A 26281-nucleotide genomic window follows, 5' to 3' on the forward strand; every position below is an offset into this window, starting at 1 on the left:
TATTGCCTTTTTAGTTACCTTCTGTTGCTCTTTAAAAGATTCCCAATCCTCCGGCTTCCCACTTGTCTTTTCTATGTTATACTTCTCTTTTATTTTTATGCTGTCCATTACTTCCCTTGTCAGCCACGGCCTCCCCTTACTCCCCTTAGGATCTTTCTTCCTCTTTGGAATGAACTGATCCTGCACCTTCCACATTATTCCCAGAAACACTTGCCATTGCTGTTCTACTGTTATCCCTGCTAGGGTATCTGAGAGACTTGGTAGAAAACGGCTCAGGTAGTTGACAAATCCAATCAATCGCTACACTCCCTGCACATCCGTGGGTGCTGGCATGTTGAGAACGTCAGCGACCTTTTTAGAATCAGGCTGAAGTCCCTCACTTGTGATGAGATGCCCCAAAAAGGATATCTCTGTCGCACTGAAGAATGATTTGTTCTTGTTGAGCCCGATATGCTGCCCTGCACAACGCTGTAACAGCTGCTCACGTTTCACATCATGATTGGCAATTGCCTTTTCCTGTGTTTCCCCTTTTCCGTACACCAGAATGTCGTCTCTGACGCAGATCACTCCCACTAGTCCTTCCAGCGCCTGGTGCAGCCTATGCTGGAAGATCTCTGATGAAACGCTGGTTCCAAACGGGAGTCTGAGCCATCTGTACCACCAGAAAGGTGTGTTGAAAGTGGTGAGCAGCCTTGATTCACTGTCCAATTTCACTTGCTAGAATGCAGAACACATATCAAGCTTGGTGAAAACCTTAGCCTGGTCAAGATCTGGCAAAATGTCCTCTATCACCTGAAGAGGGTAGTGATCTCTCCTCAGCGTTTTGTTCAATGGTCGAGGGTCAGTGCATATACGAAGATTGTCGTTCTTCTTCTCTGCGACCACTAACTAGCTAACCCACGTTGTAGGTTCATGGACTGGAGCTATCACCTTGCGGTCTACCAGTTCATCAAGCTCAGCTTTCACTTTCCGCTTCATAGTGTGCGGTAGACGTCGTGGGGGTAACACTGTGGGTTGAACGTCCTCATCAATCTGCAGGTGGGCTGCATCCGGAAGCTCCCCGAGCGCATCATCGAACACCTCTACATAGCGTTCTTCTGGTGCGCATTGTTTTTCTTTAAGTGTAGGTGCAGGCACCCTGCGAAAGTTGTCATCGTTGACCGTAATTGGCTTCATTTGCTGGCTGGCCCTGCTTCCCAGCAATGGTGTAAAGTCGTCAGTGACTATGACAAATTCGACAAAATAGCGATTCGTCATGGGGTTACGCAATTTCACTCTGCACATCCCTTCTGCATCCATGGTGGTCTTGTTCCATATCATCAGCATTTTTGTGCATCGTCTTAGTGTGTGCTCTGCTCCCTCCAAGTATTTGCGGGGTAGAATGTTACTGCTCACCCCACTGTCGGCTTGGAAGTCTGTTGCCTTTCCATTGATGAGCATCTGTGCGAATACGTCATCCCTTGTCTTCAGACTGTTGACCACCAGTGTGACATTGTCGATAAACTCAGTGCTGCTGTCACTGTCAGTTTGGTTTTCACTTTGTGCTTCCACCCCATGCACGGGTTCCTGCTTGCGTACCTTTGCAAAGTGATTTCGAATGCCACACGCCTTGCACACCTGTCCGTATGCTGGGCGTTGTTGCTTGTCTCTTGCATGTTCCGTGCCACAGTACATGCAAGGGTTCACTTCGCTTCTGTGGCTGTTCAAGGTGCCTTTTGCTCTGGTCCCACCAGTAGCACTAGCCTTCTGTCCAGGATATTTGAACCTTTCTTGTTAGTGCAGGTTTAATCCCATGGGCAGTAGCAGACCTGCTATCTGCAGCTGTACTGAATGCTTGTAGGTGTGATTCAGCCATTTCTGTGCTTTTACAGATGTCAATGCAGTCATTGAGCGATAGCTTTCTCTCTTGTAACAGACGTTTTCTGGTTGGGAGTCGTTAATGCCCAGTACGATCTTGTCTCTCAGCAGACTGTCTGACATACACGAGCAAAAATTACATGTCTTTGCAAGAGATCTAAGGCTGGCAAGAAATGATTCAAAGGTCTCACCTTGTTCTTGTTGCCGCTTGTTGAACAAGTACCGTTCATATGTCTCATTTTTCTCACCGGTACCATATCTCTCAAATCCAGCTAAAATCTTTGTGAGGTCTTGGCCTTCAGCCTCATCTGTGAACACAGAACTGTTGTAGATCTCAAGTCCTGATGGTCCAATTGTATGTAAAAATAATGCCATCTGTTTTGCTGGAACCTGTTTGTGCAGTTGTGCTACGATGCTGTAGTTAGTCCGCATCTGCCACCATGTCTTCCATCTGTCTATCACTCCGCGGTTGACCATCACAGCCGGTGGCGGATGGATGCCGCTGACTGGGCGAGGACTTCTGCCCCGACCATGGTTCCCTGGCACGGGGTCGCCCACGGGTGCTGGGTGCCGCTGAGATTCTGCTGTCTCACCTCTAAGCATTGCTACTGCACCCGTCTCTATTTGTGGCCGGTTGCTCGTGTCAGTCGACATATTTCTACTCTTACACTCACCCTCCGATGTTTCAGAGTTGCACTATTATTATGCTGCCAACTGCAAGTTGAAAAAATCGGGCGCTGCGGTTGAAAAAAGCAATTTTCCGAGCCCCGCCGCTGCCACCATGTTTCGAGACAGATATTTCAGATAGAAGCAACGGCGCATGCGCACCAACTTTAATCGTCTGCTCACGAGTGCATGTACAGGTATATCACAACAGACAGCATGCCTTCCTTTCAGCCACAGCCAGTGACTGCTCGTTACGACGGCATCAGCAAGTGCTTTGATTGGCTTCCTATGGGCCTGCCCTCTGACTCCTACTTCCCTCAGCAGCCTTACGGTGGAACTGGCTACAAAGCCCCTGCACCCACCTCAGCTGGACACACTTTTACGTCCCAGCCGGGCTCCTCTGCTTCAACTGCAAGGTTGGCATATCGCAGCCTTTTCCGTTCGTAAGTTCATCCACAGCATCCTCCCAGGGCACCATCAGCTCAATGATAAAGATGCACCGACAGGAGTTGGACCAAAGGACCAGGTCAGGCCACAGGTTGGTCATTGCAATTTCAGTTGGGAAGGTAAGTTTCTGGCCTAAATCAACACACATTTCCCAGTCCCTGGCTGCACTCAGTGGGCATGAGTCATGAGGCAAGGGGTTAGCCCCCGGTTTCTCTCCTTCCCGGATGAAGGATGGTAGTTGTGGGACCGTTCTCTGGGCATTGAGAGGCCTGGCGTTGGTGGTTACTCTCTTACACTCAAGTTCAGCTGCCAAACACCTCAGAGCTTGGTTGTGTCACCAGGTGTATCTGCCTTGTATTAGGCTGGTCTTGCAACTAACCAAGATGTACTTGAGGGATGCTGGAACTGCACACAGCGGACAGGCTGGATCCTCTCCCAGCCAAAGATTTGGGATTGTAGGAGAGGGCAGGACATCATATGTTGCTGTGATGATGAAGCTCAATCTGTTTGACTCCATGCTCTGCAGCTCACTCCATGTGATTTTCCTCCTTGCAACACCCTCCCACCTCATCCAGCAGCCTTGCTTGGCTTGGGATATTGCTTTGGCACACCTGGCTGCTGCTTCTTGGTGGCGCACCTCCTCCACCACCAGGTGCCGGCGTTCAGTTGTAGTAGCCTTTTGCCAGGTTGGTTTCATCACTCCAAGGTCAAAGCCTCCACTGCCCACTATGTCCCGCTGTTGGAGGCGGCTTTTGCATCCAGTACTGTTGCGGCTGGGGTCCATTTCTTCCCTGTTGCTGGAGCTGGAGCAACGCCTCTTATGATTGGGTCCCGAGATTTATTGAGTGTCATTTCCAGCCTTGCTTTGGCACATTTGTATTCCTCCACCAGGCTAGAAATTGGCAGAGAAAGGGCTCCGTTCCCGTAAAGTCCTATACTGCTAAGGCATCTTGGTAGCCCAAGCCACTTCCTCACATGTGAGTTCACCAGCCTCTCCAGCCGATTTGCATGAGACATAGTGACCTCACAGATGGTAACTGGCCACAAGTCTGGGGCAGCAGTCCAACCTGAAAGCACCAAAGCTTCACCTCCCTGGGAAAGCCGTGTTGTTGATTAGCTTGACGCCACTGATTGTATCCTGCCTTAGTTGTTCCGCCTGCTCTGTGTTTCTGAGGTCTGCGTGGTACCAACGTCCGAGGCTTTTGACGGGCTTCTCCAGGACAGTTGGTATTGGCTCTGCGTTGATACAAAACCTTATGTTGGTGAGTTGGCCTTTGACAGTTGAGATACTAAGAGACTTACTGGGTTTGATCTCCATTTGTGCCCATTTGATGTTTCCCTGGAGTTTATCCAGCAGGCGTTTGGTATATGCTTTTGTTGTTGTTATTGTGGTCATGTCATCCATGTACACTTTGATTGGAGGAAGATGCAGCTCATTCTTCAAGCGTTTCCCTCCGACTACCCATTGTGATGCTCAGATAGTGAGCTCTATTGCCATGATAAATGCCAGAGGAGAGACGGAACAGCCTGCCAAAGCAACACCATGCAACTGAGCAATGGTCCCCAATGGGCAACCAGCAATGACCATTCAAAACTGTATTCAAACCACAAATACACAGGGTGAATCAACAAACTGTCACAGATAATCTGACCGCAGGTTGTGATTCCCATTTCACCAACAGGTCCAACACAATCCTTTGCCATAGACTGGTGTTCATTTGGTATAGCTGTTTTTTCTGTTGACAAAATGTTGCAGTTACTTGAAAACCAACCATAACCTCTGAGACACAAACAAGAAAAAAATTTGCAGATGCTGGAAATCTAAGCAACTCACCCAAAATTCTGCAGGAACTCAGCAGGCCAGACAGCAACTATGGAAGAGAGTAAACAGTCAAATCAGTATAGGAGTTGACACTGTATGATGCGCTTCCAAATAACTGATTCCCAAGTCAAAAAAAGTACACTAAATCCTTTATTATGAAACAGCAAAGGTGAACGATCTTATAGTGATAATAAACTAAAGTAGCCATGTAGCAAAATAAGAGCATTCAAATTAGTGTAATTAAGTGTAGTCGTAAGTAAGTGGTCAGCAAAAATATATCACCTCCCCCAGCTTACTTCCTCTGAACTAAACTAAACTAACTAACTAAGACAAAGCGTGAATACGTAACTATAATTATTTGTTTCTACCACACCCTAACACACATGACAAGTTACCATAACCAGTAATAAAAATGGGCAAAATACAATACAGGCAAACAGAAAATAAGTATATGGCTCCTACACTTTGTTTTGATATTTAAATAATAATTTTGAACTTTGAGGTAATCACCTTAGTCTTCCTGTGTCTATTGAGGAATTGTAGTGAATGTATGTTAAAAGAGTGTGAGTATTACCCCTTTACAGTTAAAGGTATATAATGAAGTATGAAATCTCATGCCATTGTGATGTTTTAAAGTGAGACAGTGCAAGGGTATTTTCCTATCAGTAAAATTAAACATATTGTTAATCAATATAAATGAGGGAAGCAAGTCAAATTTATTCAAATGAGATTAGAGAACCATTAAAACTTGTACCTGTGTCCGTTTACTGTAGACTTTGCCATATAATGTATTCAAAACCACATCTACGGAATGATTTTGAGAACAAGGTTAAAATCCAGGATTAAAATGCGTAGGATACAAAGATTAATCATCTCACATCTGAAATTAATGAGGGATTAGACATTATATTCTGCTTTAAATTGTTTTGTGATTGTCTATGAAATAATTGGAAAGTAAATTTGAAAACCTACTTACTTGTTATTTTTAGTAGTGTTCTCTCCTGCGCATACCAGGATAATTTTATGAATGCAGATACAATTATCCGTATCACGACTTAATTTGCATTCCTTTATTCTTTTGATGTGACACACTTCTTTAAGGTTTCCTTAAAATTCGGCAGAACTTTGGAAATGATTGCTACACTAAATAATTTAATTTGCATTTCAAACTCATCAGGAGCTTTTCCAGTTAATTATAGATAATAACCTACCTTTTAGCATCAAATGCTTCAGCATAATTTTGAAGATGGCTTGTGTTCTAGAAGGGGATTCCACTCTATATTACACTACGTCATTCTATATTCACTCCGCATCAGCGGAGAGGGAAAGGTGCACAGAAGACTCATGGTGTTAGAGTTAAAGTTCCATAGTTCCTGGTGCTGCTGTCAATTTTAGAGATTATGAAAAAATACACAAAATAATTCTTCATATTTTTGTCACTTATTTTAATAATGGCTTATAATATCTTATAAACATTCTACTTAATTTACATTTTCTGTTGTTGGATAAGAGTTTACTTTAAACATTTATATGCTTCATATTTTAAATGGTGCACTTTATATACCTCGATACATAATGTAAATGGAGAACCATTGGTTCATATTATAGATGATGTTACTTTTGCTATCTTTGCAGAGTAGGCTGTCAGCATTGGTTGCAACATAAGAACAAGTGGACTACATTGTCGAGGGGCAATGTTGGAAATGACTCCATTTATATTTACTGTCAGCAGTGATGTACCGCAGGGTGCAGATGAAGAGAAAGTGTGTATGTCATCTGCAGGCGTGCTGCCAGATCTGGAATTCTAATGCAAGTGCAGCATTCCAACACTGCCCTGCTTCTGCCATTTTAATTACAGTTTAAAGCTACATTAAAATGACAAACCCATGCAGAATTTCTCAGTCATGTGATAAAAGTATCATGATACTTGGGAGGCCGAGGTCACAATCAGTTTGCACTGATTCATATCTGCACACTTCCTGCAGATTTGTGCATTTTGTTCCATTATGTATTTGCTGATAGATAGCTAGGCTGTCTCTGTTATGATCCAAGTGGACCATAAGACCATAAGAACAGAAGTAGGATTAGGCAATTTGACACATTGAGTCTGCTCCACCATTCATTATGGCTGATTTATTATCCCTCTGAACCTCATTCTCCTGCCTTCTCTCCTTTGATGCCCTGACTAATCAAGAATACATCAATCTCTGCTTTAAATATATCCAGTGAATTGGCCTCTACAGCTGTCTGTGACAATGAATTCCACAGACTCACTGCCCTCTTGTTTAGGAAACCTTCTTCATCTCTGTTCTAAACGGATGCTTCTCTATTCCGAGGCTGTGGCCTCTGGTTCAAACATTAAGTAATCCTTTAATCCCTTGTAAGCAGGCTGAGGCAGTACATCTCTTTCTATCTCTTGTCCTTCCAGAATGGTTACCTTTGTTATATCCGCGTTATTACTTTGGTTAAATTGGATCTCTTCTGGTTAATCAGCATTCTTTATTTATTTTTATTTGGAGATACAGTGCAGAATGGGCCCTTCTCTCCCTCTGAGCCATGCCACCCAGCAACCCCTGACACTCCCAAACTGATCATAGGGCAATTTACAATGACCATTTAGCCTATCGACCAGTACATCTTCTGACTGCAAGAGGAATTCAGAGCACCCATAGAAAACCCATGAATTCTATGGGAAGGGCATACAGAAACTCCACATGGACGATGCCGGGATTGAGCTCCAAACTCCGACACCCCAAGCTGTAATAGCGCCGTGCTAACTACTAGGCTAAAATGGCACCCCAATTCCAATGTTTATTAGGAATTCATCCTATTTATATTATTAGATGGATGTTACAGAGAACTAGTAGATTTCAGACTATCAACTGGATGAAAATAAATGTGCAAACTCGCGGTATCATTGATAAAAAGTCATGATTCTACCTTTAATTTACAGACTTCAAACTTCATTTGATAGCATGAAACCTCAAGAGGCTAGAAATAAAATCCCACAATACTGCTTTGAGAAGACAGATGTGCTAGGAGAAAATAGCATATCATTCATTCAGCAGTGTTAGTGAAGGATTCTAGTGCCATTTATTCTGCTGGGTTTGAGAGGAGATGCTGTGTTTAGATTGCATCAAGTTTCTGTTAGTTTGAAGTCAGATTGAATGGAACATTGCAGTGAAGACATCCGTTAGTTGTAAATATTACCAGTTTCAAAAACAAGGAAAATGGATTCCAACAATGTGGTGATACTGAAGTCAATGAGGAACACTTGGAAATTGACTCTTTTACTGATCAAGAACATTGTATACTGAGGCAAGCTAGTAACAGCAAAAATGACTTGCAGTAGTGTAGCACTTTTAGTAAAGCAAGAATATCCGTGGCACATCAGCAGAGTGATATCAATCAACATATTGACATGATTAAATTATTAATGGAGATGCTAGGACAAAAACATAACAAAATATCAAAGTGAGAGGTCTTAGAGACTGAAAAAGAGGGGGTGCATGGGTTTAACTGAGGAATTTCAGAGCTCAAGTATCTTGGCAGCTGATGACATGTCTGCTAATATTCATGGTCAAATGAAAGACCAGAATTAGAAGAGTACACATATCTCAATGTCTGATACGGCTTGAAAATATTAGAAGGGGCAAGACAGTGGAATGATAGCTTGGGGTGTCGGAGTTTGGAGCTCAATCCCGGCATCATCCATGTGGAGTTTCTGTATGCCCTTCCCATAGAATGCATGGGTTTTCTATGGGTGCTCTGAATTCCTCTTGCAGTCCGAAGATGTACTGGTCGATAGGCTAAATGGTCATTTAACCACAGGAATGATAGTTTAAGATCAAGGCTTTAATTAATCTTAATGTGAACTTGGAAGTTGGTGGAGAAGCTTAGCATAGTTTCACATTCATGAAGGATGGAATGAAGAAGATTAACCAGGAATGTGTTGTCTGGAAATTAAAGGCATGATTGAGGCTTTCAGCAGCAATGATCAGAGGCAAGACATTTGGGTGATGTTATGGAGATGGAAGTAGTTGTTGTGATGTTACTAATGCAAGGTCTGATATTCAAATCAGATTGAAATTTGAGTGGCTTAGTGATGCAGTGGTTAGCACTACAGTTCCATAGCCCCAAAGTCTCTGGTTCAGTCCTGCCCATGGATGGAGTCTGCATATTCCCTCCACGGCTGTGAGATTTTCCAATGGGTGCTCTATGTACTTTCCACATCTGAAAGATTTAATAGTAGGATTTTCTTTTGTAAATTAACCCTTAACTGTACACAAGTGGCAAAAGATTCAATGGGGAGTTAATGGGCACAGGAAAGAGAGTAAGTTGCAGAGGTACAGGGAAATGAGAGAAGGCATCAAGTTGATGGGATTACTCTGCAAGGAGCCATCATCGATTTGATTGGCTGAATAGTCTAGTGTATTGTAGTAAGTATAGCAGAAATTGAAAACACCGTGCATCAGTTCCAAATAGTCCTTAGTGATGGGAAATTAAGACAATCATTTTGGGCCTCACTGCTCATCCAGTATTGGATGTAGTTAAATCAATCTGACAATTTAGAAGCAATGTCAAACGATGGTAGTGAGGGAAGCTGGCTGTCATTAACATACATCTTAAACGCTTTTTGCCTTTTTGGAGTACTATGCAGGTACAGGCTAACTTGGAAATTAAACTGAACAGATGGGAGGCATTTGCTTTGATCCTGTTCTGCTTGCATAGTTAGTGGTTGGTGTTAATGATTCCTTATGTCAGGTTAGTGGTATAAAAATTTACTTTGATCTTACTTTACTTTTTCACTTTCTGGAACAGCATTACCCTGGCATTAGAGTAAAGTAATGCAAAATGCTTTTAAGTATCATGCCTTTCTTGTAACTCTCCATCTTCCTGAAAAAATGCTGATCTTGTGGGGCACAGTTCCATGCCTTTGGCTTTTCTCCATCCACAAGCTGCTGTCTGAGTGTTCCAAATATATAAACTGCATTTTATATTTGATTAATAGAAATTATTTGTATTTTTAAAGACTTGTTATAGTTTTTGCACTATATGTTCTCCATCAATCTTGCTTAACAACTTTATTGTTTTAAGTTCCAACATGCTAATAATTAATTTCCATTTTAACCTACCTGGTGACTTTTAAAAATACTTTTTAAAATATCTTGAGCAACACGTGCAAAATGCTGGAGGAACTCTGTAGGCCAGGCAACATCTATAGAAATGAACACATAGTTAATGTTTTGAGCTGAAACCTTTCGCCAGGACTGAAAAGGAAGGGGGAAGATGCCAGAAAAAGGTGAGGGGAGAGGAAAGAAGGTGATTGGTGAAGCCAGGTGGGTGGAGGATGGGGATGAAGTGAGAAGCTGAGAGGTGATAAGTGGAAAATGCAAAGGGCTGGAGAAGATGGAATCTGATAAGAGAGGAGAGTGGATCATGGAAGAAAGGAAAGGAGGGGAAAGAGGGAAGGGAGAGAGAAAAAATAACTAAGTTGGATAAATCAATGTTAATGCCATCAGGATGGAGGCTACCTAGACGGAATATAAGGTGTTGCTCCTCCAGTTTGAGAGTGGCCTCCTAGTGACAGAAGAGGAGGCTATGGACCAACATGTTGGAACAGGAATGGGGATAGGAATTGAAGTAGTTGGCCACTGGGAAATTCTGCTTTTTGAGACGCTCAACAAAACGGTCCCCAATCCACGTTGGGTCTCATCAATGTAGAGGAGGAAAGTAGACAACGCTAACAGATCTGCAGATGAAGCATTGCCTCACTTGGAAGGACTGTTGGATCTGTATGGAGGTGAGGAGATGGTGAATGGGCAGATGTAGCACTTCGCCACTTGCAGGAATAAGTGGTAGGAGGGAGATTAGTAGGGTGGGATGAATGGACAAAAGAATCACAGACCCCTGCAGAAAGTGGAGAGTGGGGGGGAAGCAAAGATGTGTTTGATTACAGAGTCCTGTTGAAAAAGGTGGAAGTTGCAGAGAATGATTTGCTGGCTGTAGAGGCTCATGGGGTGGTAGGTAAGGACAAGAGGAACTCTCTTGCTGTTAAGGCGGCAGTAAGATATGGTGAGTACCAATGTCTGGGAAATGGAAGAGATGCGGGTGAGGGCAGCAATAATGGTGGAGGAAGGGAAGCCTTGTTCTTTGAAGAAGGAATGCACCCCTGATGTCCCAGAAAGGAAAGCTGCATCCTGGAAGCAGATATGGTGGAGATGAAGAAATGGGGAAAAGGGAATGGCATTTTTATAGGAGATGGGGGTGAGAAGAGGTATCGTCAAGATAGCCATGGGAATCAGTAGGTTTATAAAAGATATGGGTAGACCATTTGCCTCCAGTGATGGAAACAAAGAGATAGAGAAAGGATAGAGAGATACCAGGAATGGACCAAATGAATTTAAGGGCAGGGTGAAAGTTGGAGGCAAAGTTGATGAAATTGACTAGTTCAGCATCGGTGCATGAATCAGCACCAATGCAGTTGTCAATGTAGCACAGGAGGAGTTGGCGACTGTTAGTATGGAAGTCTTGGAACATGGACTGTTCCACATAGCCAACAAAAACGCAGGCATTCCTAGGGCCCTTGAAGGTGCCCATGGCTACTCATTGAGTTTGCAGAAAGTAGGAAGAGCTGAAAGAGCAACCATTGAAGGGGAGGACCAGTTCAGCCAGATAGAGGAAGGTGGTGGTGGAGGGGAACTGGTCAGGTCTTTTGTCAAGAAGCAAGCAGCCAAAGTGCTAAACCTGCCCGTTCACCTCCTTCCTCTCCTCTATTCAGGGCCCCAAAATGTACTGACACGTTGGTGCATGGCCTCCTTTACTGCCGTGATGATGCCTTTCTAAGATTGGAGGAGCAACATCTCATATTCAATCTAAGTAGCCTCAACCTGATGGCATGAAGATTGATTTCTCCAACTTACAGTATTTTCCCCTTCCCCTTCCCTGTTCTTCATTTCCCCACTCTGGCCTGTTACGTCTCCTTGTCACTTACCTATCTCCACCCACTGGTAGTCCTTCTCCTTCTCTTTCTCCCATGATCCACTCTCCTCTCCTATCAGATTCCTTCTTCTCCAGTCCTTTGTCTTTTCGACTTAGTAGCTCCTAGTTTCTCACTTCACCCCCTCCCCCACACATCTGGCTTCACTTTTACTTTGTCCTCCTTTCCCTCCTGTCATCTTCTCTCACCTTCACCTGGCATCTTCCCCTTCCTTTCCAGTCCTTATGAAGGGTCACGGCCAGAGACATTGTCTGTTTATTCATTTCTGTTAACGCTGCCTGACCTGCTGAGTTCCTCCAGCAATTGTGTGTGTTGCTCTGGATTTGCAGCATCTGCAGAATCTCTTGTGTTTTTAAAATATCTTATTTATTTTCCTCTTGGCCCCATTGGCTGTAATTCTCACATCAGATATAGATGATTTATTGCTTTGTTAGGTGACCCTACCTTTCATCATCCCATCCACATCCCATCTCCATCTTCGTTCAGACTGGCATTCGTTGGATAATGGATAGCCATTTTCTTTAAAATACATACGCACACGTACATACAAGTTTAGAGTTATTTTCATCCGGATGTGATGACATGGGGACAATAATTGACTAGAAAACCATTTCAGATTTGGCACACAATTAATATTGATAGATTTTTTTCACTTTGCAGAAGCTTAAAATGAACATGTTGCTTTTTCAATGGTAGGTGCAGAAACAGGCTCAGTAGTGAGAACGTGAGAAGCACAGCGACAAATGGGCACTCTGATTGCAGCCTATTCAAATGTGGCAACAGAAGTGAATTTCCTGGGAAGATGTACACTATTTAAAATTTGAGCAATTACCAGACATCAAATCAGTAGTATGCCTCTGTTCACTTGGCCTACTCAGGACTTCGATGTGGCACATATCCCGGAGTTCTGGATGTTATTCAATTAAACAGTTATCCAACCAATGCTCTAACGCTTTGTTAATTCACCTTTTTTCCATTGAACCCAGAGAGTTTCAAGGGAATGTGGGAAACAGACCCAGTGACTTCTAAGGAGGCTTTGGAAACAGTGTCCCAGTAAGTTGGAGCATGGAAACCAGGGTATCCATGTGTTAGGGGTAGCAGAAGAAATGGTGGCCTGTTCTGTTAGCAGGAATGTGGAAATAATTACTCCCTGATGTATAACGGGAAGAGCAGGAACAGGGGCCCCTGTGTATTCAGGGAAGTATGGGAACTGGGATTCTGATATATTTTTGGGAGCATGGTTATCAGCACCTGGTGATCGGGAGGCTGAATCATAGGATATCCAACTGCCAGTGATTTTCGGACAACAAAATGCTGGGACAGAGTCTTGGAGGTGGTGACTTGGAAAAGAGAACAGTGCAGCACTCTACAGGCTGTTCACCCCACAATGTTGTGCCAGTCTTGACAGCAATTTACACTAAAGGTACTTAGTCCTCCTGTGTATCATTCATATCGCTTTGTTCCCTTCATATTTATATGTCTATCTAAAGCCCTCTTAATTATTACCAACAAACCACTTGTAGTACCAGAGGAACCAACACACTGGACCACTGTTACACAGTTACTGTTACATCAAGAGCAGTTACTGTGCTATCTGAGGCCCACACTTTGGAAAGTCTGATCACCTTGATGTACTTCTACTCCCTGAGACTGAACACTGCTGCACCAGCAGTGAGCACCAGGACGGTAGGGATAAAGGAGACACAGGAGCATTTAGAGGAATGCTTTGAATCAGTGCACTGGACTGTATTCAGGGATTCATCTTCAAGTCCGAATGAGTACACCACAGCTGTCACTGACTTCAGAAACTTCTGCCATCCGATTTCTGAATGGGCATTAAACCCATAAATACTACTCATTACTTTTTTTAAAAAAAATTATTTTTGCACTGATTTTTTAACTATTTAAGATATATACTTACTGTAGTTCACAGTTAATTGCATTATAGCGCGCCAAGGTTTAAAAAGAGAAAATTTCAACGGTTCTTGTTTCAGTCGAAGTAAGCAGCTGAAGAAGCGAGTGGAAGAAATTGGGTAGAAAAAGTCATTTTTTTTTAACACTGCTGGGGAAGAAGGGTCTGCACTGCGCAGGCGCGTGACGTAGCGCGCCAAGGTTTAAAAGCAGACCTCCATATACAGCGGCCATCGTTGTAGTGGCCATCGTCGGAGTGGACTGAGTCAGAGTGGGACGGCTTTGGCTCAACAGGCTTCGGCGAGAACAGGCAGAGGCCAGGGTAGGTTCTGGTAAGTTTTTTTTGTTCAGATTGTTTAGAGAAGAGAGAATGCCAGGCAGGATGTGGGAAGTCACGGAGCCCTCCGGTGTCCCTGACAACGACACCTGCAAGAAGTGCGTCCAGCTGCAGCTCCTAACAAACCGCGTTAGGGAACTGGAGCAGGAACTGGATGACCTGCGGATCATTCGGGAGAATGAGGAGATTATAGATAGTAGCTACAGGGAGGTAGTTACGCCAAAGGAGCAGAGGACAGGAAATTGGGTCACTGTCAGGCGAGGGAAGAGGAAAGGGCGGTCAGAGCAGGGTTCCCCTGTGGCCATTCCCCTCAACAACAAGTATACCACATTGGATACTTTTGGGGGGGATGACTTACCTGGGACAAGCTACAGTAGCCGGATCTCTGGCACTGAGTCTGGCTCTGCAGTGCAGAAGGGAGGGGGGATAAAGAGGAGAGCGGTAGTGATAGGGGACTCGATAGTTAGAGGTGTAGATAGGAGGTTCTGTGGTCGTGACAGAGAATCCAGGATGGTTTGTTGCCTCCCGGGTGCCAGGGTCAAGGATGTCTCTGATCGCTTGCATGACATTCTGAAGTGGGAGGGTGATCAGCCAGATGTCGTGGTGCACATCGGTACCAATGACATTGCAAGGAAAAGTGAGGAGGTCCTGGAGAGTGAGTAGAGAGAGCTTGGTAGGAAGTTGAAAAGCAGGACCTCGAGGGTGGTAATCTCAGGATTGCTACCTGTGCTACGTGCCAGTGAGGGTAGGAATAGGATGCTCTGGAGGATGAACAAGTGGCTGAGGAACTGGTGTAGGGGGCAGGGTTTCAGATTTCAGGATCATTGGGACCTCTTCTGGGGCAGGTGGGACCTGTACAAGAGAGACAGGTTACACTTGAACTACAGGGGCACCAATATCCTTTCAGGGAGGTTTGTTAGTGCTGTTGGGGAGGCTCTAAATTAGATTTGCAGGGGGATGGGAACCAGAGTGCCAGAGCTGACAGTGTGGCTGGGGGTGAAAATAAATGTTGTTAAAAGTTCAAGCAAATCCGCTAATAGAAAGGTTGTGAGTGATGGTAAAAATCTTCTGAGGTGTATATATTTCAATACTAGGAGTATTGCGGGGAAGGCGGATGAGTTGAGGGCGTGGATTGACACGTGGAATTATGATGTTGTAGCAATTAGTGAAACTTGGCTACTGGAGGGGCAGGACTGGCAGCTTAATACTCCAGGGTTCCGATGTTTCAGATGCGATTGAGGCAAAGGAATGAAAGGTGGGGGAGTAGCATTGCTTGTTAGGGAAAATATTACAGCAGTGCTCAGGCAGGACAGATTAAAGGGCTTGTCTACTGAGTCTTTATGGGTGGAGCTGAGAAACAGGAAAGGTATGGCCACATTAGTGGGATTGTATTACAGACCACCCAATAGTCAACGAGAATTGGAACAGCAAATCTGCAGGGAAATAGCAAGCAACTGCAGGAAACATAAAGTTGTGGTGGTAGGGGATTTTAATTTTCCATATATTGATTGGGACTCCCATATTGTTAGGGGTCTAGATAGTTTAGAGTTTGTAAAATGTGCTCAGGAAAGTTTTCTAAATCAATATATAGAGGGAGCAACTAGAGGGGATGCAATATTGGATCTCCTGTTAGGAAACGAGTTAGGACAAGTGACGGAAGTCTGTGTAGGGGAGCACTTTGGTTCCAGTGATCATAACACCATTAGTTTCAACTTGATCATGGACAAGGATAGATCTGGTCCTAGGGTTGAGGTTCTTAACTGGAAGAAGGCCAAATTTGAAGAAATGAGAAAGGATCTAAAAAGCGTGGATTGGGACAGGTTGTTCTCTGGCAAGGATGTGATCGGTAGGTGGGAAGCCTTCAAAGGAGAAATTTTGAGAGTGCAGAATTTGTATGTTCCTGTCAGGGTTAAAGGCAAAATGAATAGGAATAAGGAACCTTGGTTCTCAAGGGATATTGCAACTCTGATAAAGAAGAAGAGGGAGTTGTATGACATGTATAGGAAGCAGGAAGTAAATAAGGTGCTTGAGGAGTATAAGAAGTGCAAGAAAATACTTAAGAAAGAAATCAGGAGGGCTAAAAGAGGACATGAGGTTGCATTGGCAGTCAAAGTGAAGGATAATCCAAAGAGCTTTTACAGGTATATTAAGAGCAAAAGGATTGTAAGGGATAAAATTGGTCCTCTTGGGGATCAGAGTGGTCGCCTATGTGCGGAACCAAAGGAAATGGGGGAGATCTTAAATAGGTTTTTTGCGTCTGTATTTACTAAGGAAGCTGGCATGAAATCTATGGAATTGAGGGAATCAAGTAGTGAGATCATGGAAACTGTACAGATCGAAAAGGAGGAGGTCCTTGCTGTCTTGAGGAAAATTAGTGGATAAATCCCCGGGACCTGACAGGGTGTTCCCTCAGACCTTGAAGGAGACTGGTGTTGAAATTGCAGGGGCCCTGGCAGAAATATTTAAAATGTCGCTGTCTACAGGTGAGGTGCCGTAGGATTGGAGAGTGGCTCATGTTGTTCTGTTGTTTAAAAAAGGATCGAAAAGTAATCCGGGAAATTATAGGCCGGTAAGTTTAACGTCGGTAGTAGGTAAGTTATTGGAGGGAGTACTAAGAGACAGAATCTACAAGCATTTGGATAGACAGGGACTTATTAGGGAGAGTCAACATGGCTTTGTGCGTGGCAGGTCATGTTTGACCAATCTATTGGAGTTTTTCGAGGAGGTTACCAGGAAAGTGGATGAAGGGAAGGCAGTGGATATTGTCTACATGGACTTCAGTAAGGCCTTTAACAAGGTCCCGCATGGGAGGTTAGTTAGGAAAATTCAGTCGCTAGGTATACATGGAGAGGTGGTAAGTTGGATCAGACATTGGCTCAATAGAAGAAACCAAAGAGTGGTATTAGAGAATTGCTTCACCGAGTGGAGGCCTGTTTCAAGTGGTGTGCCACAGGGATCAGTGCTGGGTCCATTGTTATTTGTCATCTATATCAATGATCTGGATGATAATGTGGTAAATTGGATCAGCAAATTTGCTGACGATACAAAGATTGGAGGTGTAGTAGACAGCGAGGAAGGTTTTCAGAGCCTGCAGAGGGACTTGGACCAGCTGGAAAAATGGGCTGAAAAATGGCAGATGGAGTTTAATGCAGACAAGTGTGAGGTATTGCATGTTGGAAGGACAAACCAAGGTAGAACATACAGGGTTAATGGTAAGGCACTGAGGAGTGCAGTGGAACAGAGGGATCTGGGAATACAGACACAAAATTCCCTAAAAGTGGCGTCACAGGTAGATAGGGTCGTAAAGAGGGCTTTTGGTACATTGGCCTTTATTAATCAAAGTATTGAGTATAAGAGCTGGAATGTTATGATGAGGTTGTATAAGGCATTGGTGAGGCCGAATCTGGAGTATTGTGTTCAGTTTTGGTCACCAAATTAGAAGAAGGATATAAATAAGGTTGAAAGGGTGCAGAGAAGGTTTACAAGGCTGTTGACGGGACTTGAGAAACTCAGTTACAGAGAAAGGTTGAATAGGTTAGGACTTTATTCCCTGGAGTGTAGAAGAATGAGGGGAGATTTGATAGAGGTATATAAAATTATGATGGGTATAGATAGAGTGAATACAAGCAGGCTTTTTCCACTGAGGCAAGGGGAGAAAAAAACCAGAGGACATGGGTTAAGGGTGAAGGGGAAAAGTTTAAAGGGAACATTAGGGGGGCTTCTTCACACAGAGAGTGGTGGGAGTATGAAATGTGCTGCCAGACGAGGTGGCAAATGCGGGTTCTTTTTTAACATTTAAGAATAAATTGTACAGATGCATGGATGGGAGGTATATGGAGGGATATGGTCTGCGTGCAGGTCAGTGGGCTAGGCAGCAAATGGTTCGGCACAGCCAAGAAGGACCAAAAGGCCTGTTTCTGTGCTGTGGTTTCTATGGTTTTCTATGTACACCTGATTCTGAACTCCATCAAACTGCCTGCTTCCACTGCTACCCCTGGTAACTCATTCTAGGCGCCCACCACAAAATTTTTAAACTTTTGCCCTTTAATCTTAAAAGCATGTCCTTACGTGTTTGACATTTCCATCCTGGGGAAAAGATTCTGATTGTCTATATTATCTCTGCCTCTCATCGTTTAAAATAAAACTGTATCAAGGTTCAGATATTCATAAAGGAAGTTTTTGCTGATGGTCCTTTTGACTGGGCCACAGTCTTCAAATAGGGTTGTTCATTCAAGTCAGAGAATGTCTGCATGCAACAGCTGGTGAAACTTTGGAATTCCTTACAGAAAATTGTGATGGGTGTCTTCTCTGGCTCATGGTATATTTATGAACAAACTGATGGGGTCTAATGTTTAAAAACCTATAGGATTAAGGCTAATATGTACTACTGTCATACAGTGCCTATAAAAAGTATTCCTCCCCCCCCCCCACCCGCCCTTGCCAGAAGTTTTCATGTTTTTTTGTTTTACAACATTGAATCACAGTAGATTTAATTAGGCTTTTTTGACACTGATGAACAGAAAAAGATTCTTTCATGTCAAAGTGAAAACAGATCTCTACAAAGTGATCTAAATAAATTATAGATATAAAACAGAAATTAATTGATTGCCCCCCCCCCTTTAATATGACACAGCAAATCATCACTGGTGCAGCCGGTTGGTTTACGGAATCATATAATTAGTTAAATGGAGATCATCTGTGTGCAGTCAAGGTGTTATAATTGATCATAGAAAAAATACACCTGTATCTGGATGGTCCCACTGCTGGTGAGTCAGTTTCCTAGCAAAAACTACACTATGAAGACAAAAAAACACTAAGCCACTTCATGAAAAGGTTACTGAAAAGCACAAGTCAGGAGACTGATACAAGAAAATTTCCAGGTCACTGAATATCCCTTGGAGCACAATTAAGTCAATCATCAAGAAATGGAAAGAATATGGCACAGCTGTAAATCTGCCTAGAGTAGGCTGTCCTCAAAAACTGAGTGACCGTGCAAGAAGGGGACTAGTGCGGGAGGCCACCAAGAGACCTGTGACAACTCTGGAGGAGTTACAACCTTCAGAGGCTGAGGTGGGAGAGACTATGCATGCAACAACTGTTGTTCGGGTACTTCAGTAGCCGCAGCTTTATGTGAGAGTGGCAAAGAGAAAGCCACCGTTGGAAATAGCTCACATGAAATCTCATCTAAAGTTTGCCAGAAGGCATGTGGGAGACTGAAGTCAGTTGGAAGAAGGTTCTATGGTCTGATGAAACGAAAATTGAGGTTTTTGGCTAAACACTATGGTGTTAGCCAGACACCACACATCATCAAAAACAACCCATCCCTACCATGAAGCATGCAGCAAGCCCTGGAAGGCTTGTGAAGATAGATGGTAAAATACAGGGAAATCCTGGAGGAAAACCTGATGCAGTCAGCAAGAGGACTGCAACTTTAGAGAAGATTTGTTTACCAGCAAGACAGTGACCCCAAGCATAATGTCAAAGGTGCACAGAAATGGCTTTAAAAACAACAAAGTTAATGTCCTGAAGTTGCCAAGTCAGGGTTCAGAGCTCAATCTAATTGAGAATTTGAGGCTGCACTTGAAAAGGGCTGTTTACTCAATCCCCAAGCAATCTGACAGAGCATGAGTAGTTTTGTAAAGAAGAATGGGAAAAAATTGCAAAGCTGATAGAGACTTATCCGCACAGACACAAGGCTGGAATTGCTGCCAAAGATGCATCTACTAAATGCTAACTTGAAGGGGATAAGTAATTATGCAATAAATTATTTTGTGTTTAATAATTGTAATACATTTAGACTAATTTGTAGAAATTTGTTTTCACTTTGGCATGAAGAGTCTTTTCTGTTGATCAGTTTCAAAAAAGCCAAATTAAATCCACTGTGATTCAATGTTGTAAAACAATAAAACATGAAAACTTCCAGTGGGGAATAAATACTTTTTATAGGCACTGCAAATGATCAACCAGACTGAATGTCTGAACAGTCTTTCTTGGCCAAAAGGCCTACTCGTGATCCATTTTTTATGGTTCCTTTCCAAGTCATCTTAACTCAGTGTCACTCTGGTGCTATTTTTTTTGTTGTACCAACACTTTGGGATCTTGAACACAATGATTAAATATCCCATCATTCTATTATCATTATCAGCTTCGACAGCCTTTCAATGCCACAGAAACCCCTCATTTCTGGAACCATTCCAGTAATTTTTCCATCATTTTAAGGCCAGCTTGCAGCTCTTTATTATAGAGTCATAGAGGAGTACAGTATAGAAAGAAACAAGCCCTTCGGCCCGTCTAGTCCATGCCAACCATTTAAACTGCATACTGCATTCGATCTGCATTGGGACCATAACCTCTATAGCTGTACTGTCCATGTAACTATCCAAACCTCTTAAGTGTTGAAATCAAGCTCAGAGGCACCACATGTGCTGGCAGCTCATTCCACACTCTCACGACCCACTGAGTGAAGAAGTTTCCCCTCATGTTTCCCTTAAACATCTCAGTTTTATCCTTAACCCATGACCTCTAGCTGTAGTCCCACCCAACTTCAGTGGAAAAAGCCTGCTTGCATATACCCTATCTACATCCCTCATAATGTTGTATAAGTCTATCAAATCTTCTCTCAATCTTCTTTGTTCTAAAGAATACAGTCCTAACCTATTCAATATTTACTTTTAACTCGGGTCCTCCAGACCTGGCAACATTCCTGTAAATTTTCTTTGCTTTTCTTGTTTACATCTTTCCTGTAGGTAGGTGATCAAAACCGCACACAAGACTCCAAATTAGGCCTCATAAACATCTTATACAAATTCAACATAACAGCCTGGCAGGCTGGTGGCGCAGTGGCATCAGCGCCGGACTTCGGAGCAAAGGCTCCGGAGTTCGAATCCAAGTTGGGCCACCACCCAAGCATGCTTTCCATCCGTGCCGAGTTGAGCGTCGAGCTAGCCACTCGGCCTAGTAAAAAACAAGGGTTGAGTCAGGAACATTCATATCACGACCTGGTTAATCTGAAAAGGAGACCAATCCTGACCCTATGCGCCAAACAAGAATGGCTGACTGTCTGGTGCTGCACGCTAGGAAGGCTGCACGCTAGGAAGGAACATAACAGCCCATCTTCTGTGCACAATACATTGATTTATGTAGGCCAATGTGCCAAAATCTTTTTTGCGACCCTATCTGCCTGTGATGCCACTTTCAATGAATTATGTACCTGTGATCTTAGATCCCTTTGTTCTACTGCATTCTACAGTGCCTTACCACTTACTGTGTAAGACCTACCCTGGATGGTCCTACTAATGTGCAAAACCTCACACTTGTCTGCATTAAATTCCATCTCCCATTTTTCAACCCATTTTTCCAGTTGATGCAGATCCCTCTGCAAGCTATGATAGCCTTCCTCACTGTCCACTACACCCCCAATCTTGGTGTCATCTGCAAATTTGCTGATCCAGTTAACCACATTATCATCCAGATTGTTAATATAGATGACAAACAACAATAAACCCAACACCAAATCCTGCAGCACTCCACTAGTCACAGGCCTCCAGTCAGAGAGGCAGCCATCCACTACCACTCTCTGGCTTCTTCCACAAAGCCAGTGTCTAATCCAGTTTACTACCTCATCTCGACTGCTGAGTGACTGAACATTCTTGACTAGTCCCCCATATGGGACCTTGTCAAATGCTTTTCAAAAGTCCATGAAGACAACATACACTCCCACTCCCTTTCCTTCATTGACTTTCCTGGTAACTTGTTGAAAATCTCTATAAGATTGGTTAGACATGACCTACCATGCATGAAGCCATGCTGACTATCCTTAATCAGTCCACGTCTATCCAAATACTTGTACAGTATATCTGGTCCCTTAGGATACCTTCCAATAACTTTCCCACAACTGATGTCAGACTCACTGGCCTATAATTTCCTGTTTTATGTTTAGAGCCTTTTTTAAACAGTGGAACAAAATTGGCTAACCTCCAGTCCTCTGTTCCCTCTCGTGTTACTAAGGATGATTTAAGTATTTCTGCCAGGACCGCAGCAATTTCTGCACTTGCTTCCTGAAGGGCCCTAGGGTACACTTTGTCAAGCCCTTGGGATTTATCCACCATGATTTGCCTCAGGGTAGTGAACACCTCCTCCTCTGTAACCTGTAAAGTTCCATGAAATTGAGGCCACTTTGCCTGACTTCTATTGACTCTGTAACTGTCTCCCATGTAAATACAGATGCAAAGAATGTATTTAAGACCTCCGTTCCCCTATCTGTTTTGCCTCCACACATGGGTGTCATTCTGGTCTTCCAGAGGACCAATTTTGTCCTTTGTAATTCTTTTGCTCTGAACATATCTGTAGAATCCCTTAGGATTCTCCTTCATCTTGTCTGCTAGAACAACTTCATGCCCTCTTTTAGTCCTCCTGATTTAAGTTCCCTTGTATTTCTTGTACTCCATAAGCACCTCATTTGTTCTTACTTGCCCATATCTGCTATGCATTTCCTTTTTTCTCTCAGTATCTCTTGAAAACCAAGGTTCCCTACACATTTTATCTTTACCTTTTAATCTGACAGGCACATACAGGCTTTGTACCCCCAAATTTCATTTTTGAAGGCCTCACATTTTCCAAGTACACCTTTGCCAGAAAACAGCCTGTCCCAATCCTCACTTGCCCGATCATTTCTGATACCATCAAAATTGGCCTTTCTCCAATTTAGAATCTCAACCCACAGACCAGATTGATTTCTTTGCATATTTACATTGAAACTAATGGCATTGTGGTCACTGGAAGCAAAGTGTTCCCCTACACAAACTGCTGTCACCCGCCCTGTCTCATTCCCTAACAGCAGATCCCCTATCACAAGCTCTCTCGTTGGGACTTCTACACAATGATGAAAGAAACACTCCTGAACACATTTAACAATCCCTATCCCATCTAGCCCTTTTAAAGTATGGGATTCCCAGTCAATATGTAGAAAGTTAAAATGACCTACTACAACAAACTTGTGCATCTGGCAACAGTCTGCAAACGCTTTGCAAATTTGTTCCTCTAAATTCCTAGGAATATTGGGTGGTCTTTAATATAGCCCCACTAACCTTTCTTATTTCTCATTTCCACCCATAACACCTCATTAGTCGAGTTCCCCAGTCTGTCCTGATGGAGCACTGCCATGACATTTTCCCTGACTAGTAACACCACTTCTCCTCTAGGCTGCTCTGTCACATCTAAAACAATGGAACCCCAGAATATTGAGCTGCCAATCCTGCCCATCCTGCAACCAAGTCTCAGTACTAGCTACAATGTCATAATTCCAGGTGTTGATCCATGCCCTGAGCTCATCTGCCTTTCCTATGATGCTTCTCACATTGAAATATACATGGCTGAGGGCACTAGTCGCCCTATGCTCAATCTCTTGAACTCTGACTTTGTCTGAGGTCTTACCAACATCTGCCTCGCAATCTCTCCACTAACTGTCCTGGACCTCTGGTTCACATCCCCCGCAACTTTAGTTTAAATCCCACCATGCAGCATTAACAAACCTTCCCGCTAGGATATTAGTCCCCCTCCAGTTCAGGTGCAAACTGTCCCTTCTGTACAGGTCCTACCTTCCCTGGAAGAGAGCCCAATGATCCAATAATCTTATGCCCTCACTCCTACACCAGCTCCTTGGCCACGTATTAAATGATGTAATCTTCCGAGTTCTGGCCCTACTAGCACATGGCATGAATAACAGTCTTGAGATCAGAACCCTGGAGGTCCTGCCTTTTAACTTAGCACCGAACTTCCTGTGCAGAAACTCGTCACTCGTCTACCCATGTCATTGGTACCTACGTGGACCACGACCTCTGGCTGTTCACCTTCCACTTCAGAATGCTGAGGACTCGATCCGAGATGTTTCAGCCCCTGGCATCCGGAAGCAACATACCATCTGGGAATCTTGTTCTCACTTAAGAATCTTTTGTCCGTTCCTCTAACTAACAAATCCCCTATCACCACAGCGTTCATCTTCTCCCCTTCATTCCCTTCTGAGCCACAGAGCCAAACTCAGTGCCAGAGTCCCGACTACTGTGACTTTCCTCTGTCAGGTCAACACCCAACAGTATCCAGAGTGATATACCTTTGCCGAGAGGGATGGCCACAGGAGTACTCTATACTTAACCCTTTCTCCCTTCCTGACTGCACACAGTTTCCTGTGTCCTGCATCTTTTGAGTAACTACCTCTCTATATGTCCTATCTATCACCCCCTCAGCCTCCTGAATGATCTGGAGTTGATCCAGTTCCAGCTCCAGCTCCTTAACATGGATTGTTAGAAGCTGCAGCTGGATGCACTTCTTGCAATTGTAGTCATCAGGGACACTGGAGGTCTCCCTGTCTTCTCACACCCTGCAAGAGGAGCATTCAGCTATTCCGCCTGCATATCTACTGTCCTAACAACGCAGATGAAGAAGGGAAGGAAAAAAAAGTAACCTAGTGCTTTCCTTTTCTTTGCTTTCTGACCAAAGGCTTGAAGAGCTAAAGCCTCAGGATCACCACTCTGATTCTGTCCACTCAGACGATGGCCACTGCGATGATGGCTGCTACATTTGCTCCTGCCTTCCTTTAATTTGCTCTTGCTAATCAATCCCAAACATGGATTGTTCAGTGGTCAGAGCTGAACTGCGCTGCCGCGATTCGCTGCTGCCTTTTCCTACTCGGGAAGTGGACCTGAAACTTCTGAGAGCAGGATTGGTTGCTGGTCAATGCCCAATATTCTATGAATTTTATTATAAGCTAGCAAATTCAAGAGGAGCTAAGAGATAACTTGAGTGTGGAGGACTTAGTGACCATGTCTGGAGAGGCTTCACAGTGCTTTATATTTTTGCACTGCACTGTTATGGTATCAGCCTCTTAAATATTTTCTGTAAGTATTTCTGCAGTTGGTCATTATGTTCATTGGTTACATCACAACAATAAACCTGCCCCATCCACTTTACCTTTATTAAAAGCTATACTTAAATAGTATTTATTTCATAGATGCAATTATATATTTTTATAATGTGATCATATGGATTTTTAACTTTTTTTTATCATTTGCAGGAAAATGTCAACATTGAGGAAGCAGCTCAGTGTTTGGTGAAACACATCATTGCCAGTGAGAATGATCTAGCACGATCTGCTGAATCTGACGTGGTCACTCCTACACTCAAATCCTTCAGAAGCAATGGCAACTGCTCATCTTGCTTCAAGGCTTAGATTTTCAAGGCTTACAAATCAAGATTTCATTCTAACTACAGTTCTATCACGGATTTCTTACCAAGTTGCAACATTGACATTTTTTTTAGCTAGAGTCTGGAAGATGATGGGGGTTGGAAATAAAAGTAAACACAGTTCAGTAGTAATTGTTTCCATTTCTGTCGGATGTGTAACATGTGAAACAGCCTGGGGATGTTTTCTTAGGAGTAAGAAATTAAAGGAAAGTTTGTGTTAATAAAAATAGTTTTCACTGCATTGGACTGACTTTAAAGATAATACAGCTTCCATGCTTGGGAATCAAAGAAACGAGATTAAAATTCAACTTTATTGAGACTAATTGGGCTGTTTCAGTGGTGGAGAAAATTGGGCAGGATGTTTATCAAGAGGCTGGTCTAGTACAGTGCATCTGTGCCCTACCAAAACTGAATCTCACCCGCCAGGCATCATTTTCATTATCAGCAGAAAGGAACGCTGCCATTTTACATAATATGGTCACATCCTTTTCCATTACTTTACAAAATAAAAATTCATCTTCTATTTCTTCTGCTAAATGAATTTTCTAGTAAACGGCTCTGTTCTGCACTCCTGAAATTTATTTTCGTCAAATTTAGCTTTAAAATTTCCATTTATTCAAGCTAATTTTTCTCCTCATTTGTGTGATTTTTCTCCCCATTTCTAAGTAACTACAACACCTTTTCCCTTCCCTTGACTGAGATTATTTAATTCAGCACATGACATGGGTCAGAGCTGTGCGAATCTGCATTGAATCATAGCTTCATTAAAGGAGACCAGTTGGGTTTTAGCTGGTACTCTGGAAGCACAATTTGGTCAGACCCAAATGCCAACTCTTACCGTGAAGCCTAGTTTAACAGCAAAGCAATTCCTACTTCTTTATTTCAGAACACTTTGATCAAATCACCTCTCTGCTTTCTCTTCTTTGAAAACAGCAATCTGAAATCCTCCAATCCATCCATGAAACTAAAATCTTTATTGTTCTTTTACCATTTTGGATTTCTC

The 26281-nt window shown here is 43.2% G+C and overlaps 1 protein-coding gene across 1 annotated transcript in view; it reads left to right on the top strand.

The window, feature by feature from the left end:
- The window catches only part of rab38a (RAB38a, member RAS oncogene family), a 58649-nt gene extending 33385 nt beyond the window's left edge, over nt 1–25264 (top strand). Inside the window, exon 3 of the mRNA XM_063053890.1 lies at nt 25109–25264. Within this exon, the coding sequence (XP_062909960.1) occupies nt 25109–25264 (156 nt within the window). The remainder of the gene's footprint in view (nt 1–25108) is intronic.
- Nucleotides 25265–26281: the final 1017 nt, after the last annotated feature.

The sequence above is a fragment of the Mobula hypostoma genome, chromosome 7, assembly GCF_963921235.1.
Source record: "Mobula hypostoma chromosome 7, sMobHyp1.1, whole genome shotgun sequence".
NCBI classification, from domain to species: Eukaryota; Metazoa; Chordata; class Chondrichthyes; order Myliobatiformes; family Myliobatidae; genus Mobula; species Mobula hypostoma.